Source organism: Zalophus californianus, chromosome 7, assembly GCF_009762305.2.
Source record: "Zalophus californianus isolate mZalCal1 chromosome 7, mZalCal1.pri.v2, whole genome shotgun sequence".
Classification (NCBI taxonomy): Eukaryota; Metazoa; Chordata; class Mammalia; order Carnivora; family Otariidae; genus Zalophus; species Zalophus californianus.
In genome coordinates this window covers 85,545,872-85,567,100 of record NC_045601.1, presented here as the reverse complement: position 1 = coordinate 85,567,100, position 21,229 = coordinate 85,545,872, and the positions used below count along the sequence as shown (strand labels likewise).

The window sequence follows — 21,229 nt, the reverse complement described above, 5'->3', positions numbered from 1 at the left end:
GGTTCATTAACCCCAAGTATTGATTACCATTTTTCTCCATTATTAATTTTTAATTACTCAGTTTTCATTGTCTCTATTGAAGGAGTTAAAATAAAAACACCTTATTTTTACTACAGAGGAATGTTACTTGTGCTTTCAAGTTTCTTGGCTTACTTTGTGCGGTCTTGTAAATTGTGCTGCCTAATAAAACATCTTAGTGAGATTTTTGTCCCTATTGCAAAGTATACCCCATATGTTTGGTATTTATCTTGATAACTTTTGGACTACTTTTAATACTTTATGTATCTATAAATCTTTTAGTAATTTTCTTTCACAGATTCTTTATTTACTACTGACTAGTGTCATTTATTGATGTGGTAGTTAGTATTTTCTTGGGAACACCAAGGCCACACAACTGAAATTTATTCGTTTATAAACTATATTCTGGGGAACTTCACGTTTGAAACTGCCCAGTCTCCGTAGGCCTATGATTTATCCTTAGTGAACTTGCCTGCAACATTTTGTGGGTATTTTTACTCCCTCTGTTAATATCTTTACCATTTTTACTTTAGCTTTGACTATATTTTGGCTAGAAGGAAGGATCTTTAAACTCAACTCTTCACGTCCTTGCTTACTATTATAACAAAAGAATAGAAGCTTGTTTGCTTCTTATTCCATCCAACTCTTGAATATTTCTGCTTTGACTTCAGCTTTTTGTTCTCTTGTTTTAAGGGTAGAATGGAAGGTGGTAGCTGCTAGTTTCTCTGCCTTTATTTTCATTTGCAGCTTTCCTTCCTGCTTTTCCACCTAATTAAAAAAATTATATTCATTTGGAGGCACATTTAAATTCTTTCTTCTTCTTTGAAACCTATTACTCACACCCTTCTGCCATAAAAGTCTTCCTAATACCATCTTTCCCTCATCATACAGCTCTTGACTCTGCTATATTCATTTGTCCATTTGTTTGCTTATTCAGCCACTGAGCATTTATTAAGTACTCAGTGTGCTAGCCACTGTATTCTAGTGACTGGCTCTTCTCTTCCTTTAGCAGTTGAATTTCTGGTGTCTTTACCTTACTTCTGCTTCTACTAACTCATTTCTGTTCCCATCATTCTGCTAAGTTTGCACTCACAAAGAATACTAGTTACCCCTAATGGCCAAATCCAACTCTCTTTCCTCCTCCTCCTTGGTCTTCCTGCTTCACTTGATAACTACCCATTGCCTTCTTGAAGCTTTTGTTTGTGAAAGAAGCTAAAGTTACTCACCATGTCTTCTATTTGGTTTATTTAGTCTCGTATTTTTTTTTTTACTATTTCTTTTTCTGTTTTTTCCCCCTACTGGAGATTTTCTACAGTTTTGTCTTCAGCCCTGTTGTTCTTCAGTCTGTCTCCATAGGAGAACTCACTCTCATGGATTCAGCTGTTATTTTTTGTGCAGGTGGTTTTTCCCCAACTGTCCAGTAGTGGCTTCTACGGTGAATTTCAATTCTTTTTTAGATTGCCTATTAGAGACCTTTGGTGTTCGTGGACTTATCGTTCTTAAGAAACCTTGGATATCTTTGGCATGAAGTAATTGGTAATTTTCCCAAGCATCCATTTTAATTGCATATTCTTTGAGGCTGGAGTTAGCCAATTCAGTTGATTCCATAGCACTGGAATTTCAACATGGCTTTACATATCTCTTCATCTTTGTATATTCAGTAATTCTTGTCAAGTAATTAAAAATCTTGTTGCTTTATGAAAAATACTTTGCTACGAAGCAAAGAAAGCTGGCTATTAATGTAATGATAGAACTTAAAGGAATAGATATGACGGGGCATGGATTTTTTTTTTTTTTTTTTTTTTTGGCCAGATAACATTATGCGTTTGAGTAAAATTAAGAATAGAATATCAAAATTAGCTGTTGCGCTTTAGCAGTATCAATAAAACCTCTAAGTGTTCCATACAGAAACAGGAAAAAAGGATTTCAGCTACAGTCCTAGTTATTAATGTGTAGCATTTGTAAATGTTAAGATTAATAGATGCCTACTAATCTGAAACTTGATACATTTAAAATTTAAATAATTATCTGGTGGTCCAGACTGGTTTCTTAGTTATATCATTGTTTGAGTTAATCTTAAAAGCTTGTGGTGTCCTATGGTTCTTACCTCTTTCTTTTGTGTGCCTCCTTATTCCATCAGTTCTTAATTCTTCTGTTGCTTCTGTTGCTTTCCATTCTCATTTCTCCTACCATGTCCATGGCTTTAGCTTATTCCTGATATTCCTATCACTGTCCCCTCTCCATCACTTTTACATACCACATTCAGAATAATCTTTCTGGAACACTGCTTTGGTCACTTCACTTCTCTTCTAAGAAATTTGTATTGGTTCTCCTTTGAGAATCATAAAAGTTTTATTTTCCTTAAATTGGTAATCATATACCTCTGCCATCTGGCTTCATCCTGTGTCTTTGACCTTCCTCCAGATGCTTGGTGATAGATCACTTTGGCTGTACAGAGACAGCTGTTCCTGTTGAATTATTCTGGCGGTGTGTTCTGGCTTTTTGTTTTGGTGTGCGGTTGTCTGTTGTTGGAAATGTTTTTTGCATATTCCTTTTTTCAAACCAAATCCTTCCCATTCTTTAAAACCCAGCTACTTTAATAAACCTTCTTCAAAATATAGGTTGTGCCTAATTGTCTACTACCATATATTGTTATTTACCTTTGTGCCTGTCTGTTCATTCTAACTTTCCAGTAGTTAGAAACTTTACCATTTGTGTATTTGTAGTCGTTGTGATGGCTACTACAGTGGTGGGAATACAGTATGTCCTTATTTTATAAATGGCACAATGGCACACTGAGAACAGTCTTTGGTTTGATATAATTCTGTGAGATAATCTTTCCTCTATTTAGCAATGAACGGGGAGAATGAAGAAAATGAAAAAAATCAAGCATATGCCCCCAATTTCTCCTATATTATTTATACAGTGTCTTTTTTTATTTTCTTTACCTCTGTCCTTTTCTCCCCATGTTCCTGTATATGTTTAAATTCCCCAAATACAGGAGCCATAGGAGTATAACTTAAGCTGGTGTGTGGAAGTTCCAAGGTAATACATGCAGGTACTAGAAAGGCAGTACTTTCCGGTATTTCAAACCATCCAAAACTGAAATTGATTGCCTTGTAAAGTAATGAGTTTGCCATTACTAGAGTGGTTTGTGCAGAGGCTGGACAACCACCTGGAAATCTGTAGCTGGGATTTAAGCATTGAATGGGCAGACAAGAATAGTTTAAATGACTCTGAAGTCTCTTCCATTCTTGAGATTCTTTGATTGTATGTTCAGTCCTCTTTGGTTACCACAGCAATTCAAAAACCATTTTCATTATTTGTGTTTGAATAAGAATGGTATGTATGTCACAGTTAGAGATGTGATCCATCTTTTTCCTAAAAGTCAAATTCCACCTTATGGGATAAAAATTCCTGCACTCTGGATAAATCCTAAGAATGTGACAAGATTCTCAGATTAAGTCTAAAAGACAAGTTCTAAAAATGTTTTGAACATTTTTGCTCTTTATATGTTCTTTCATAAGGAAAAAAATCACTACCTAGATGAATATAGATTTCTACTTTAACCTTGTTATTCTTAGAAATACCTGCATAAGTAACTTGGTAGCTTTTAGGTGTGTGTGTGTGTGTGTGTGTGTGTGTTTTTAACACATAATATATTGTTTGTTTCAGGGGTACAGGTCTGTGGTTCTTCAGTCTTACACAATTCACAGCGCTCACTATAGTACATATTCTCCCCAGCGTCCATCATCCAGCCACCCCATCCCTCCCACCCCCTTCCACTCCAGCAACCCTCAGTTTGTTTCCTGAGATTAAAAGTCTCTTACGGTTTGTCTCCCTCTCTGGTTTCGTCTTGTTTCATTTTTCCCTCCCTTCCCCTATGATCCTCCGTCTTGTTTCTCAAATTCCTCATATCAGTGAGATCATATGATAATTGTCCTTCTCTGATTGGCTTATTTCACTTAGCATAATACCCTCTAGTTCCAGCCACGTCGTTGCAAGTGGCAAGATTTCATTTTTTGATGGCTGCATAATATTCCATTGTGTATATATACCACATCTTCTTTATCCATTCGTCTGTTGATGGACATCTAGGCTCTTTCCATAGTTTGGCTATTGTGGATATTGGGTAGCTTTTAGTTTAATTAGCAATAGATGTGTCATACTGTTGACCTGCTTGTCTTAATTTAAACTTGATCTTTCTTAGAAAAAAAAATTGTCCTTAGGAAGCTAAAATTATTGATTTTCACTAATATTCATCAGTAAGCTTTACTATGTTCTGTGGCCTCTGTTTGAATTCCTAATCAGCCCAAATATAGGGAAAATAGGCAAAAGAGAATTGGTAGGTACTTTAAATATTTCTCTGTTGGGGCACCTGGGTGGCTCAGGCGTTAAGCATCTGTCTTCGGCTCAGGTCATCTGGGATTGAGTCCTGCATCAGGCGCCCTGCTCCGCGGGAAGCCTGCTTCTCCCTCTCCCACTCCCCCTGCTTGTGTTCCCTCTCTCACTGTCTCTCTCTCTGTCAAATAAATAAAAAAAAAAAAATCTTAAAAAAAAAAATTTCTCTGTTGCTAAACAAGTAATTAAAATTACAGATATTTCTTATGTTGGTGGTTATGTTGTGCCCATCTTCACTATTAAAATTGGGATGTAAAGGATTATAAAAGGTAGGGGATGAAAGTGGCTAAATATATTGAGGAAGTTTTCTCCTCCTTGGTCCTCTGACATAGTATATTTCAGATAAAGTTATACATTTTATTCTTTAAAAACATATTAATTTTGTGAAATAAAATTGCGGTTGATAGAAGTACAGCATTCCTGTGAGGTACCTCTGCCATCCTTAAAAAATAGAAAACTGGAACAAGAATATTGATACACAGTTGAAATTTAAATTTAACTTCACTCATCCGGTTGTGCAGGTTTGTTTTAATTTATCACACCATTTTTAAATCATAAAAGGAAGGTGAGATAAGTTACTATGATTTCCATGGGCTTTCTGCAGAGGAGAATGATGCATAAGTAAAATATATTATTAAGATTAATTTTACGGGGAGGGTATGTGCTGTGGTGAGTGCTGTGAATTGTGTAAGACTGTTGAATCACAGACGTGTACCTCTGAAACAAATAATACATTATATGTTAAAAAAAAAAAGATAGCAGGAGGGGAAATATGAAGGGGGGAAATCGGAGGGGGAGAGACTATGGACTCTGAGAAACAAACTGAGAGTTCTAGAGGGGAGGGGGTGGGGGGATGGGTTAGCCTGGTGATGGGTATTAAAGAGGGCACATTCTACATGGAGCACTGGGTGTTATACGCAAACAATGAATCATGAAACACTACATCAAAAACTATGTAATGTATGGTGATTAACATAACATGATAAAAAGAGATTAATTTTACCTGTTTTTATTTTTGTTAATGAGACTACTTAATGAAAATTTGAAACGATACAACTGGCTCAGATTATCTTTTTGTTGCACAGCAGTGGTGTACCTGTTAAGATAGTTCTTATACCTTGCTGTGTAGCCACTGCAGACTTCTTTTGCTTAATGTTTGCATGGTATTTCTTCTTTCATGCTTTTATGTTTAACTGATTTATATCATTAAATATAAATAGATTTCTTTCAGACAAGAAATGCTTTGTGGTATGCTCTTTCAGTATGTAGTTTCAAATTTTTTTTTTAATTTCAGTGACTTTTTAAAATTAGTTTTTCAGTATTCTGTCTCCTTGTTTGAGTTTTCTTCTTCAGTGACTCTCTTATATGTATGTTGGATTGTCACTTTCTCTTGGATCCTTTTTATTACTTTTTTTTTAATTAAAAACTTTTAGGTCTTTTGTTTCTCCAGTTTTCATAGGCCATTATTCTGTGTATTTGTTCTCATGTTCCATTTTATTTCATATTCATTTCTGAAGTATTTTTCCTTTTATTTCTAATTCTTTCCTGAGTTTTCATTTTAGTTCTGAATATTTCTTAATTTTTTTTATTACATTTTATTTTTAAGTAATCTCTGTACCCAGCATGAGGCTCGAACTTAAAACCCCGGGATCAAGAGGCACAGTCTCCACTGACTGAGCCAGCAGGTGCCCCTGAATATTTCTAATTTCTGATTTAGTTGTTCTTTCATAACTTCACCTTTTAATTCATTTAACGTATTCTTCCATATCATGCATATGGTTTTTGATTTGTTCTAAATTAGTAGGTGTACAGTTTTGATCTGTTTTCTGAGCATATTTGTTCTAGAGTGGGTTCATTGTAGAGATGTTATTCTGCTTCTTATTCTCTTCTCCTAAAACTTTGTATGAGATTTGACCTTGATTCTTTTCTGTTGATCACTTTTATGTGTTATTAGTTTTCTTTACTTTTAACAGGAATTGATATTCAAGATAGCTTTTCTAACGGCACAGACCGCTCCCTTCAGTGGTTTTTGTGTAGTGTTTAATAAAATAAGGCCTCTTGTTTTCTGAGATTTTTTTGCTCTGTTCCTTCTCTCACTTTTATCTTTAACTTTTCTTACTTTATTTCCATTTTTTTTGTACTGCTTAATTTTGAATCCTTTCCCAGGACTTCCTCCTCAGGGTGGGGCCTGGTCCTAGCAGGGAAGTTTGGTGGTTGTGTTATGAGAATTCATAAGGGCTAGATTGTTTGCCCCCCTTTCAAGCTTATTGTAGACTGTATATATTTGCTGTTGGATTGGGTAAAAATGCTTTTCAGTTTCATGTGCTTTCTTCAGACTGGTTCACTGTAATTTCCAGTTTTTATCTCTTTACTATTTTAGTGTTTTGTTTTCAGATCTACCTGGCCCCCCATTAGTTGCAGACATCATGCAGGTTAGTGTTTGTTAGTGCCTCGTCTCTACCTCATAGCATTTTGGGGTTTGTGGGGATACTCCATCACCAATTTTTGTTGTAAATATTGTTCATGGGGTTTTGGTTTTTCTATTTACTGACTCTATTTTTTGTTGTTGTTGGTGGTGAGAGGCTTCTGGGAGCTTTAAAAACTGTCAGTGCTATTCCAGAATTCCTGACAAGCAGTATTTTATAGAATAAAATTCCATTTAAAAAAAAGCTAATTTGAAGAGCTCCATGATTTAATGACATCTGACCTGTATGTGTTAGAACATTATTTACTCTCTCAAGGTTTTGACCCTTAGATAAATTTTCATAGTGCTTTATAGAACCAGGGACATAAGCTTTCAGTACACAGTTCTTGGTACACATTTGTTCAAGAAAACCCCCAGTCAACTAACTTTTTATTTTGTGGGAGGAGTGCTCATTATTAATTCTATCAAGCTGACAAAATTTCTCAAATCATGGCCTAATGTACAAACTTTTAAAGATGATTGAGATTCAACTTCTGCCATCTCCTTGCTAGGATCATTAAATTGTCTTCAAAGAAGAGCAGAGCAAGGGGCAGCTTACAGCCGTTGGGTTTATGTATTGCCTGTATGTGCAGAGTGAGGTGAGGAAGGAAATGTGATACTGTTTGTAACAAAATTTAATTTGTGAAGTTTAATAAGACGTTTGCATTTTTAAGCAATCCGTTTAAGAAAAAACTGCATGTATTTTGAATTTGAATGTGCAAGATTATGACCTGTGTTTTCCTCTTGATTTTTTAAATTGTTTTTAAGGTTAACATTTTAAGGTTAAAAAGTCAGCGATAGTTTTTAGAATTCTCTTTTTCTAGTAACTGGCTATAGTTCTTGAGTCAAAGCAGTGAACAAAATGGTAAGATATTACTTAGTGGAAGTCTTTGTTCCAGTTTAACTCTGTTCATTCTATACTGCCTAATCTAGATAGAACTGAGAGAGTGTAACTAAAGGAATACTAAACTCTGACGAAAAAGGCTTATTCTCCATATAGAGTGCTATATTTGGTAGGAAGTTGTTATGTGGCAATGAATGAATACCTATATGAATAGATCATCTGAAAACATTATTATTAATTTCATTGCATATAATATTTTAGAGGTGTAGTCACTGCTCTTCCCTGTTTTGTATGAATATAAGAATGATAGAGGAATGCAGGCATAGTCAAAGGCTGGGACTCTGTAGACCTGGGTTCTAGTTTTGGCTTTGTTAACTAAATGGTTGGCTAATCAGGAATTTACTTAGTGGTGGCTCCTTTTTCTTTAAAAAAAAAATCAGTATCTAGTGCTATGATTAAGTTCTCAACATATTTTAAAGATGTATCATTACTATTTTTATAGTGACCTTTATTTGCTTATGGATTTCTAGAAGTATACTGCAGTATACACAGGGCCTTCTAAGGCAGAAAGATGGAGAAAGCATGTCGCATTTGAGAAAGTGAGGTAGTTTTCTATGACCAGAGTATTGGGCTCAGTTACGTGTTTCACCGGAGATGAAGGTGAAAGTTGCAGTGGTGGGTTGGTTTGGTCTTGATCCTATGAGTGATAGGGGGTGGGGATAGGGACAGAACAGGGAGCTCTTAAAATGTTACAAGTTGATGAGTGATATTTAATGTTATGTTCCTTTTAAGAACCTAAATCTGATGGGCTTATTCCTGCAATGGCCTAGGCAGTGGGTGACTAGATCTGGAACTAAAGTGGTGGCAGTGAGGTTGATTAAAAGGGGGAGGCTGTAACAAATATTAAAGAGTTAGAATCACTAAGACTTCTGACAGAAGAGGGGAGCGAGTCCAGGATGGTTCCTGAGCTGGGCCTTAAGCACCTAGGATGAAAGGTTTATTCCTCGACTTCAAATGGTATGGATTTCATAGTAAGTACAGATTACAGAAGAGTGTGAAGTAAAGCTTTTCCAACTTTGTCATAACAGTGTTTAATTTTACTGCTTTAAAAAAAATACTTTCTCTGAATTTGTAACAACTAGCAAATGCTGCAACAGATAAATCAGGTTCTGAGAATATCTAGAAATTGTGAAAAATATGAAAACTGGTACCTCTAATTCCACATTATGATTTAAGATTTTTAATTTTTAAATATGTTTGGTTTACTTACTTTGTTTTTAAAAATAACAAAACAGAAAGAGAACAACTCCCCTAAAACACAATTTTATGAAAACTGAAGGAATGGACTCTGTATTAAATATTTACAAAGAGTTCCTGAGACCAAAAACGGTGGCCCTTCTTTTCCAGCAGCTGGAATCCAAAAGATCTTGAAACCAGTCCTGAAAAGCTTGCTCCTATGCAAGAAATCCTGGTGGCTTTTGAGAGGAAGATAGAGAACTATTCTGGAAAATTTCAAGTGGTAGTAGAGGTGAGTCACTGACATGAAGAATTTGTCCAGGGACTACAAATACTCATTTTCTCTTTTTAATTAACATTTAAATATATATATATATTCAGATAAGGCAGTTTGAAAATCTTAGTCATTGTGTTCTAAAATTTTAATGAATAGAAAATAGTAGAATAAGTAATATTCCCTCACCCACATAAAAATAAATATGTTGAAGTTTTAAGAAGCAAAAACATACATTCAGTGATGTAACTTCAGCAATTCTGTTTCTTTAAGAAGATGATACTGGGAAAAGATATGATAAATAAATGCCATATTTATACTTTGTATTTTGAGTGTAAGATATACTTGGATGGGATTTTTAAAAATGTATTAATTTGATTTGATTCATAACCTCTTTGATCACTAGAACATTGTGTTCTAGTAGGAGTGGAGAATACCAGTGAGGAGGAAGTCTCCTTTTTCTGATTCACATGCTGCTTGAATACCCTGGCTAAGCTTCCTCTGGATAATATTTTATTTAGAAACAATGCAGGACTAATAAGCCCTCCTTAATTATTTTATTGTTTTGGGGAATTAGAAATACATGGACATGGCACAAACTTCAAAGGGTGCAAAAGGTGTAAAGTGAATAGTCTTCCTTCCATTTCTATCCTTCAGACATCCAATTTTCCTCCATAGGAACAACCATATTTATCAGTTTCTTGTATACTTTATCTGAAGTATTTTATGCATATATACAAACATATAGGTAGTGTATATTTTTAGCTGTTTTCATATCCTTGCATAATAATCTTTGACCTTGTAGGTGAGATTCCCTCCTGCATCTATTCCTCAGAAAATTGGGTAGAAGAGTTTTAATTTACATAGTTTTACCTCCAGATTTAATGTAGACATGTAGCAGCTTTCCATTACACACTAACATGTAAGATTCTATTGATTATTTTAATATTTTGCATTTTTGCCATTGGAAATTTAGAAGATCTAATTGCTGCATTATAACTTAATCATTTGCAACAGAGCAATTAGTGATCTCAGTCCTTTATTTTGTAGCTGTTATTCTTTTTCCCACTTATTCCATTTTTTCAAATAGCCAGTAAACTCCAAAGGACAAGTCAGTACACACCAAAAATTTGGAAAACTATGCAGGTAGCTTCCTGAAATAATACGTTAGTGTGAATTCTAGCTGTTGACCAGGTACTACTTAGTTTCTGAGGGAGAAAGTGCAGGAAACATTATGGGGACAGATAGTAGGTAGGTACTGAGAAAAGAGAGAGGATGCACAAGATGAAAGAGAGGAGAAGTCCAAGAAGCCATAGTTCTTAAACATAGCTACTGAACCTAGACGACTGTATTTAGCTTTAGATAGCTAATGCAGGTAGAAGTCATACCCTGAAGTAATTCTATCACTTAGCTGGAGTCCACAAAGAGCTCTGCTTTCCAAGATTTTGGAAGACTAAAGAAAGGGGGGAGAAATGACAAGTTTTATTCTCAGGAGAATGAATTATTAACTTGGAATTTTAGGTGGCCCGTCATTTATCTTGCCATTTATTGTTATTTCCTAATATTGAGAAAGACTTAAACTTAGGCACATTTTGTTTCTATCTGTTCCTGTTACATCTTATCTTTACATTTATTGCAAGGCTCTTTTTTCACTAAAGCTGATTTTGTGTGCTTCTTAATTATTAGTTTTTTCATTGGAGATGCCCCCATTGACATGAAACAGTGATTCCTGTTACATTCGTTTGCGTACTTATTAATTCTGTGTATTTTCTTTATATCTATTCCCACTTTTTGTGATATTTGTTACTTTTCTCGGTTATTTTGATTACTTTTTTAAGTTGAGGTACAGTTGACATACAATATTACATTAATTTCAGGTCTACAGCATAGTGATTTGACAACTCTGCATGTGTAGTAGCAAGTGTAGCTACTACCATCTGTCACTGGTTTTGTATGTTTTAGTTTATTAAATTGTACAAATCCCATAAATAAATGCCAATTTATTTATTTTTTAAATATTTAATTTATTTATTTGATAGAGACACAGTGAGAGAGGGAACACAAGCAGGGGGAGTGGGAGAGGGAGAAGCAGGTTTTCCGCTAAGCAGGGAGCCCGATGCGGGGCTCAATCCCAGGACCCTGGGACCATGACCTGAGTCGAAGGCAGACGCTTAATGACTGAGCCACCCAGGCACCCCACTAAATGCCAATTTAAAACTTTAAATTGACAGCCCCAATTCACTTCAGTCTCTTTAAAACATTAAAAACTTAGAACTCATTTAGAATATAGATTTTACTGTTTTTAGTGCAAAAACTAGGATTGGGCGAAATGTTTTCTTCTTAGAAAGTTTCAGAAATAGAAATGTTTTATCTGCATTAGATTGTGAAGGAAATATGTTAGCCTGTAGGTGTTTCTCAGCATTCTAGTTCAAATAGTAATTTTTGAAATTGAATCTCAGGCGATATGAGAGTCTTTGGGCAGGTGTTGTTTTATGTATTGGATTAGGTGGAGAAACTAAAAAAACACAGATTATGGATTGACAAGGACAAAATACATTTAATAGTAGGTTTTGAGATTCTTAAGTGTGATTTATTATACCATTTTCAGGTGAAGCCTCCCTTTGCAGTTATAATGGTGGTGATTTTGAATGAAGACGGTTCAAGCAAAAAGTACAATATAAAATTGATCTTTCTAGGAACATACAATGTATAATATGAGATCAAATTTGAAAATGAACAATAAATAACACTAATTTTAAAGTATGTACTGCCTAAATGGCATTTATCATAACTGTGAAGTGCACATTTCACTTAATCTTCAATATAAATATATATTTTTCTTAAAGTAAAAAATGCATATTGACTTTTTATTTATTATGTTCTTATCATTTCTTTGTCAAGAATTTCAGTATATTTTCTGCTCACTTAATATTTGACTTTTTTAAAAATTAATTTTGAGATGAATTATAGTTTATTAAGTAAATACCTATTTAAAAATATTTTTAAACAGTAGAAATTTTGACTTAAGTAATTAAGAGTCCTCTTCCTCCCTTTTTCATGTTTGAAGTGTGAGAGAAAGAGAAATAAAATTTACTGACAGAATTACATGCGTTCTGTAAAGCCAAAGTATTTTGAAAATTGGTAAATTTAAAAATTTTTAATAGTCTATTTGATGTCCTTACAAGTATTCCTCCTTTTGGAGAAGTGAAAATAGGTTTGGAAATTTAAAGTTTTTCAGAATGGTGCATAATATTAGGGTCTGGCTTGATTTCTAGGAAGCTAGATGGTAGAAGTTAAAGTAGCTAGCTCGTTACCCGTAACTGAAGTCTCACGGTAGTTAAAAATAATAAAAAATATAAAACTTACTTTTTCTTTTAAAAGTAGTGTATTCCCTTTATCATCCCCCTTCCCCCATTTTTTTGCAACCAGTCCACTCTGGAAAACTGAATCATAAATTGCCAAAAAATAAGCAACTAAAATTCTCCTTTACAACAGTGCATTTTACTAAAGCATTTTGGTTGAGAGAATCTAAAAGAAAAGCAATAATATTTTAATAACAGGAATGATGTTTTAATAATGGAGGCATACCTACAATGTTCTGATTTGTGGTGAAATTTCCTGTACACTTATTTTGATTAGCTGGTGCCTGGTGGTAACGATTGGGACTGAGAGCTTGATCCTAGTCTGAACTTTGTAACTGATTCATTGTCTTACTCTAGAGAAATCATATAACCTATTTGTGCTTCAATTTCTGTATCTGTAAAATGAAAACTGAGCCTCTAAAACAAAGAGCCTGGTGTTTGTAAGTCCTGCAGGAGGTAGTCCCCAGTTCCATTGGTTGCAGCCTGAGATCTCTCAACTCCTGAGGGCTGATGTTGGTTCTGTCAAGAGTCAAATACTCATGGAAACTAATAATCTTGGGCCTCTTACTTAATATCTTGCTGCTTCAGTTTCCTTTCCTGCCAAAATAGGATAATAATGCCTAAAGCAGGGTTTTGGTTTTTTTTTTTTTTTTTTGAAATTTACAATGGCGTGTGTGTGTGTGCGCGCATACACAATTTCTCTAATATACATGGAATTTATAATTATATATATATAATTTATACATAAAAGTAAGGTATTGAGGCTAATGCTTATCACTGTAATTGTTAGGCTATTTTCATTATTTTCTTCCGAGCGCTAGACAGAGTTTGCTCTTCAGGGCCAATAGAATAAATTTTCATAAGTGTTCCATATGGCCCTTAAATGTAGTGTTTTGAAACTTTGATACTGACCTTCCTCCTGCACTACTGTCTTCTACTTTTTAGAAGCCTAGAAACCATCTGAGCCTAACAATATCTTCTTACAAAACAATCTTTATATATCTGTGATGTCACTGAATCCTTGTTTCCTTTAATCCCAACTAACACACACACATGCAACCTGTACCCAGTCACTTTTTGGCAGCGGTCTCCTGTAGAAATGGCTCATTATTTCACATTATTTCTCCCTTTCAGATTTTTATACCTCTTTTTTTTCTCTCCTGTCTGATTGTGATGGGTAGCATCCCTAGAACAACAGTAAATAATTTTGTGTAGTACACATGTATGCCTTGTTCCTAATTATTTTTTATTTTGTCAAAATATTAAAATATTTTGACAAATAAAAGAGAATATTTTATATGAAATGTGTGCTATCATAATCATTGAACATAAGATACCTCTGTAAAAAGTACCTCTATTTTATGGATTCATAAGAAAAAATTGTCAGTTACAAGACACTATCAATTTTAAGATATATTCCTATTTCATTAATATTAAAATAGGAAGAAAAATGTAACTTAGGGTCAGTGAGATATGGCATACATAGTAGATACTGTTTTTAGTCTTACTAAATTTTTTGTTAGAATTTCTATGTATTCTTGTTTGCTTGATGGAAAATTTTCAAATTTTTTTACTTTCATAGTTTCTATGAGTTACTTTTTGCTTTATTGCAGATATTGTGCAAACTAAGAGGCATTTTTCTTGTAGTTCTTCCTAAATGTTTAATGCCTTTATGATTACATAACTTGGATCATCTTTACTTCTAAATTCCCACCATGACACAAAGGTGAAGCATCATTTGAATACTTGAGATAGGAAACGTTTTTTCTTTTTTCAAGAAGGGTGAGCTATACTGAAAGTTTCTAAGCTCTTCTCCCCACACACAGAATTACAAATTAGCTTTACTCATGGGCATGCTAGTATGTGTCATGACGTAGTAGAGCCCTCTGACCTTATACTGTCAGTTCACCTTACACAGTTTTTCGTCCTCACCTTATATACCCTTGGGTTTATTTTGCCTTAGCTTCTGTTTTGTCTCCAAAGCTAAATAACAAAAACTGTTTCATTCTTTTTCAGTTTACTCTTCCTTATATTTCCCAGCCCCCTATTACTTCCCTTCCTCATCATCTCGTTTACTCTGAAAGAGTACTTATGTTGAGGTGGGTTAGAATAGATATCGAGAAATGAGCGTATATTAGTATTTTGCATACCTTAAAACTCTTTGTTGGGAGAAAAAAAGGTCATTGTATTTTTTTAAAAAAGGTTTATTTATTTATGAGAGAGAGAGAGAGAGAGAAAGAGAGAACACGTGTGTGAGAGTGTGCAGGGGGACAAGCAGACTCCACACTGAGCATGGAGCCCAATGCAGAGCTTGATGCCATTACCCTGAGATCATGACCTGGGTTGAAATCAAGAGTCGGATGCTTAACTGATTGAGCCACCCAGGCGCCCCATGTCACTGTATTTTTTATTTGAAGGAAGATGGTTCTGTATACTTGAGGGCTACAACTCAAGGTGGACAATTGATTATCTGTTAAACCTGGATTGTCTTCTTGGGTGTGTGGGTGTGTGTCTACAGAATCAGAAGAAAAAAGAAGGAATTATACAGATTGATCTTTCTACCAATTAAAACATTTTCAGGAACCTAAACTCTGTGTAAAACATTTTACATGTATTCATTTGTAACATGTATTCATGTAAAATGAATAATGTTTTGTTTGTAAATGCTACTTTCTAATGTAGTAGATTATCCAGGAAGTACTGTTTAGCTAATCTTTACAGAAGATACTGAAACTTAAACTGGTTTAAGTGATTATGAGATTATTTTTTGCCTTCTGAGTAGTTCTTATTCTTGGGGTTTATAGATTTTAGGGAAGCTTTGGGTTATTGGGTACTGTTTTTTGTTTTGTTTTGTTTTATTTTTTTGTAGGGAGAGGATCCATAGTTTTCAGCAGAATCTTAAAGAGATTAACCCCAAAGAAATTAATCCACTTCTGTAGAGTTCTAGGTTAGCACTGTTTCTTTTTTATCTGCTCTCCATTGTGATCCTGATTGTAAATCATGAAAACCCAAGAGTATTTTGAAACTCAAAACAAAGAAAATTTGATCTTGAGTTGTTACCCTTGGAAATGGCAGTGCTGTTAAAGTGGCATATCTAAAACAGTAATAAAACTGCCATGAGCTACCAAGGAATTACTTTTAGGAAGTAGTGAATATAAATAAAAATGGTATTGTTTTCACAGAAAAAGACATTAGAAAACTGTGGGTCTACATAAGTTGAATAAATGTGAAGAATTAAAAATATGCTTCTACTTTGAACTTGAGTAATTAGTTTCATAGTTGTATTTATTTTTCTGAGAAGAATATATATTGGAAGTAATGTTACTTTGTATTTGTGTATGTGTGTGTATGTATATGTATGTGTATATAGGAATTACTTTTTAATATTCATATGAATAATGAAAATACTTGATTTTTCTTTTTATTTTAGTGCATGCAAGATATGGGAAATACTAAAGCAAGACTACTCTATGAAGCCAATCTTCCAGAGAACTTTCGAAGACCACAGACAGATCAGTATCCTTTTAACTTTATTTATTGTGGATTTTAAAAGAATTAACTCATTTTCTATACTTCGTATTTGAACTGTTCGTGTTTAGGAAGATGTGAACTTTATCATACTGTTATTTATTAAAGATCGAAATTGACTTGCCCTGAGCTGTGCTTTGTATGCAGTAAGTTTTTAATAGTAATTAATACATGATCTACATAGTATTTTGATGTAATTATTACTAAGTGTAAAATATGACTGATTCTTCTTGATCCCCAGCTCTTGATTGGAGAGTATATGTTGTTTATTATTTTAGAGTATTATTAGAGATTTGACTTGTGAGCATCTTGAATAATTGTAAAATTCATTTCTAAAGAGATTTTCTTGATCACCTTTATATAGTAATCATATTATGTTAAGCAGTTTGACATGTACGCATTTAAAATTGCAGATCACATATTTAGTGCAGGTGGACCTGCTGAAGTAACTTATGCTAATATTTATGGCTGACATTCCATCTTTGTTATAGGTTTCACAACTGTGTTTGCTTTTACAAATCTGCCGTAATGAATAAGTAGAATATGTTCTCACAGGCGTTTTAGTCAGATGTTTTTCACATTTGTTAAAGATAAAACCATTTGATTATATAGGGTTTCTCAAACTTATTTGAAGTTTGAGGGAACAGCTCATCAAAATTGATCTGTTCTATAAAATTATCAAATTGATTGTAGGTATTTGTGATTCTCTCCAAAGGTGATATTTGCAGTTTTGACAATAAGATGTAGTTTCTTAAAGAGCAGTTATATATACCTCTTTGTATACTAAAACAGTTCATGTGGTCAAACAGTGAAAAAAAAATGTGATCTTAACAGAGATACAGGCCATTATATATATTTATATATTTTTATATTTGTATAGAAACCTTTTAAGTTATATTTAAAAAGTTGGTATTTGTATTTGGCCTTTTCTGTTTCTGCTTCCCACCCCTTCTTCCCCAAAATTTAACAATCTGATATCCAAGGCTGTTTTTATTTAGCAAGTTCCTAGGGTAAAAGTAGGGGGTACATTTCAGACATAACAAATTGTGTGAGTAGAGGTATGAATGTGTGAGGAAACATGACACTTTAAGGTTTTGATGTGACAAGTTCACGTTTAGTGGGGCAAGTGGCAGAAGAAGCTTATTTTCCAGATTGTGAAGGGTTTTCGGTACCATATAGAAGCAGTGTGGACCTCATTCCATGGGCTCATGGAAGTTGAAGGATTTGAAAAGCCATGAAGGGTTTTGAAGCAGGAGAAACATTAAAAGCATTTACTTCTACTTCTACCGTAAGGAAGATTAGTCAGAGGAGACCTTGGAGTCAGAGACCCATGTAGAATGCTCGTACGCCTTGAAATGAGCAGTGATGAAGTTATAAACTAGATAATTAGATAGTGGCATTGAGAATGGATAAGAAAGAATTGGGAATATTGGAAAGAAATTAGGAAAGCAGGAGCAATTGGATTAGGTTGAGAATTGGCTGTGTTTCTGAGGAAGGATACTGAGATGACCCCAAATTTTAAAGCTTGATGGAGGTTCTGTGGGTGAGATAAATAAAGCATATTCCCTGAGAGAAGAAATTCAGTACCAGATAAAGGTTGAAGGGTCAGAAATGAAAGGTAATGAGCCATACTTCATTGCTTTGGGCAGGTTGAGGTGTCTGTTGGACATATACATGGAGATCCCAATTCAGTAGCTAGAAACATGGGTCTGGACCCTAGAAGAAAGCAGGAAATACAGCGCAGATTATGGAGTGATTAAGCATGTAGACTGTAGCATGTAGATAGCATGTAGACGATTGAAGTTATATTTACCCAGGGCAGTAGTCCTTTATTCATTTTTGTGTGTTTTATTGAGAAACTTGGGAATGCTGTTTTCTTTCTACTCTGAAAAGTGAAGGCCTAGGGCAGAACCCTGGGAAGTAGAGCATAGTAAAAGGAAATATAGCAGAGCAAACAAGTAATGTCCTAGGTGGTTTTTACCAATTGCTTGCTAGTTGTATTTATTCTCTTCTCTCTGGTTCTCACCCCCAAGCCTGAGTTGACATATAAGATCCCTCAAATGGAAGAATCTCCTTTTTGTGGAAGTTTGTGTGTGTGTTGGGGTTGGTTTGGTTTGAGTTGAGTTTTTTTGGATTTCTTTTGAATACTGCAGGGTAGTTTTTGGTAGTATCCTTTATTTGGTTTCTTGTGGGTGAAAGTGGCTTCCAAGTTATTTAATACATCATCATGATTCCATATTGTTTTCAAAGAAGCCTGGAAGATATTCAGGAAAGGACTGTATATTAGCTTCTTGGTATCTTCTTACATTGAACTATGTTCTTTGCACTATTTTGTGTATGTTGGTAGGAATATTATTTCTTAAGTAATTACCATTAATTTTATGATGATCCTTATAGAAGTAAAGGATTAATGAGGTAGTGAGTTATTAATTCTGATATTTTTGCTGATATATTTTTAATATTTAAGTATTTATATTTAAATATTATAAATATTTACCTAAACATTTCAGGGAAGAGAAGATTTTTATAGTGAATTGATTGGCATTGGGTAGGATTACATCCTTGACCTTGAACACACTGAAGATACAACAGCTAAAGTAGTCTTATTGCTTAAAAAAGGTTTGCTGGGTGCCAAGCACTGAGCTTGGCCTTTTATCTTCATTATCTTTTTAAATTATCCAAACAACCCAATGAACTAGACCATAATATTTTCATTTTGGGGGCTGGGAAGGGTGGGATGCTCAAAGAGTTACTAAGAAACTTCTCAAAGCTTCCAAACTTTTTCTTCTGTAGAAGGGCACTTGAATATTTTTTAACGATGATAGTCTGAGTAAAATCAATGTTGCCACATTTGAGTCTTGATGGCCTTTAAAAATAGATAGGCTTATGGTTTGGAACTCTGCAGCTAGATCATAAGGTCTGGGTATAGATTACAACTTTTAAGTACCTGATGTAATTCATTTCAGGCTTTTGGATTATGTATATTTTTGCTATTGTTTACTCAAACATGCTTATTTGATTTTTCACACTAAGTGTTACTTCTAAAGTATTTACAAATTATCATATTTATATGAGGTGTTGATCTCTTACTGTTCATAAGTAGATTATCAGATTAATCTGATTAATCTATTAATACATAAAATATTTATGTATTTTCAAGGCTGCTTTGGAGCTACAAAGGCAGAGTTGAGTAGTTGCAACACAGACCATCTATCCTTCAAAGCCTAAAATATTTACCTTCTGGCCCTCTAAAAAAATTTTGCTGACCATGGTAATAAATCATTGTTTCTTTAGGTATATAGATAAATAGATAATAGATTATCAGGTTGTCAGAAAATAAAGAGGGATTTTGTCTAAACAAATTTGAGATAGAGGACTACTTTGAGTATAAAATGCCATGTCTCAGACCATGAGATCAGCCCCTATATCTAATATAATACTATGGCCTTTAAAAATTGTTTTACCTTAAATATTACAGCAATATCACTATTCCCTTCTTTTAATTATGAAACATTGTGATTTGGAGGTTTTATTAGGGAAATTAGTAAGAAAACTAGTCCCCTTTCTTTATTTCATGAATCATTCTAAATTTCATTGCTCTTTGAAAAGCCTAACATCTCTGCATTTTTATTGATTTAAATACTGTTGCCTCATCCCCAGAGGCAAGTGGAACCAAACTGAGTAAAACTCACATAATATGGGGCCTCACTGCATTCTTAACAAGATTTGTCACTTTTTAAAAGCTTTACAATTTACAAAGTTATGCAAAAGCTGCTGTGAAAGTATAATTTCTCATGTGGGATGTGGTTAATTATAGGCTGCATGTACTAGTGCATGACAAATGATAAAGCTTTACATTAAGCTTTTCATTATTAGGGTATTTCATCTTATCTAAAAACTTTAATTACTTCAGTTCCATGAGGTCTATTGTGCACCAAAGCTAATCAGCAGTTCTTCTCCTTTGAGCTTTTCGAGATTTTATTGCTGTCAGTGGTAATGTGTCTGGAATTGGAAGATTTTGTTCTTGGGCCTAAATATTAATTTAATTGTCTTTAAAATGGTATCTTTAAGAAAAGGGAAAAAAATCTCAAATTATAAATAAATACATGTTAAAAGATAAAATACAAAGTAATGTTAAACTTTTGGGGGCTTGTATAGTATCATTTGTTAGTTTTGAGGACAGGGACAGTTCAGGGTACTCTGTTGAATGTTTTGTAACTATAGGCATGGGGAAGATTCTGGGGTATTTGTTTTTTGCTTACTAAATGCCAAATCAACCACATAAACTTGAATTGTTATTAATATTTCCTTACCTTGATTTCCTGAAATTATTATTGTTCTAATTTTTTTGGTTGTATTTTTGATGTCTATCAGTAAAAAAATCCTTATGTCTCAAATGACGCCTAGAAACTAGAAAATGAAGATGAATATTGATGGATCTCCAAATTCATTCGTCCTTTTGTTTTTGTTTCTCAGTTGCTCATCTATTTAAACTTGATGATATGCAAGCCATCTTAACCCTGAACATGGTAGTTCCTGTCCGTTAATTCCATCTACCATGGTAATAAGAGCTAAAAATTAAATAGCACTCACTACATGCCACACACTGTTCTTAGTTCTTTACACACACTAGCTTACTTAATTCTTAAAATAATCCTGTGAGATGGGTCTTAATGTTATCTCCATTTTAAAGGAGAGTAAACTGAGATACAAAGTTATATAAAAGCAAAAGCTAACTCCATTTATTGAATGCTTACTGTGTTAGGTGCTGTACTAAATCTTTATATGTATTATTCCCATAACTCTCAACAACTTTGTGAGTTGAGTATGATTATCTTTTTTTATGTATCTAGGTATGGGTTCAGCAGATTAGCTGACTTCAGGGTAACTGTAACTGCCAGTTAAATAACAAGTGCCTACTGGTACCACAAAATGTGAGGGTGTACGTTGGGAGACCATCTTCTTCGAAAATTAGTACTAGCGTCAGCATATAATGCAAAACTGTTATCAGAATGTCCATTGAAATTTCCTTAAGTTGTCTGTAGTGACAATTTGTAGACATAGAGTTGATCTATAAACCCAACTTGACTGTTTTTTGCCCT

General features: G+C 34.0%; 1 protein-coding gene across 3 annotated transcripts in view; it reads left to right on the top strand.

Annotated features, from left to right (window-relative positions):
• SMAP1 (small ArfGAP 1) overlaps window positions 1-21,229 on the top strand; it is a 164,214-nt gene that overhangs the window by 39,757 nt on the left and 103,228 nt on the right. For all 3 annotated transcript variants that reach the window (XM_027602610.1, XM_027602609.1, XM_027602611.1), the window contains one exon: window positions 16,030-16,115. In XM_027602610.1, coding sequence (XP_027458411.1) covers window positions 16,030-16,115 — 86 coding nt within the window. The remainder of the gene's footprint in view (window positions 1-16,029; window positions 16,116-21,229) is intronic.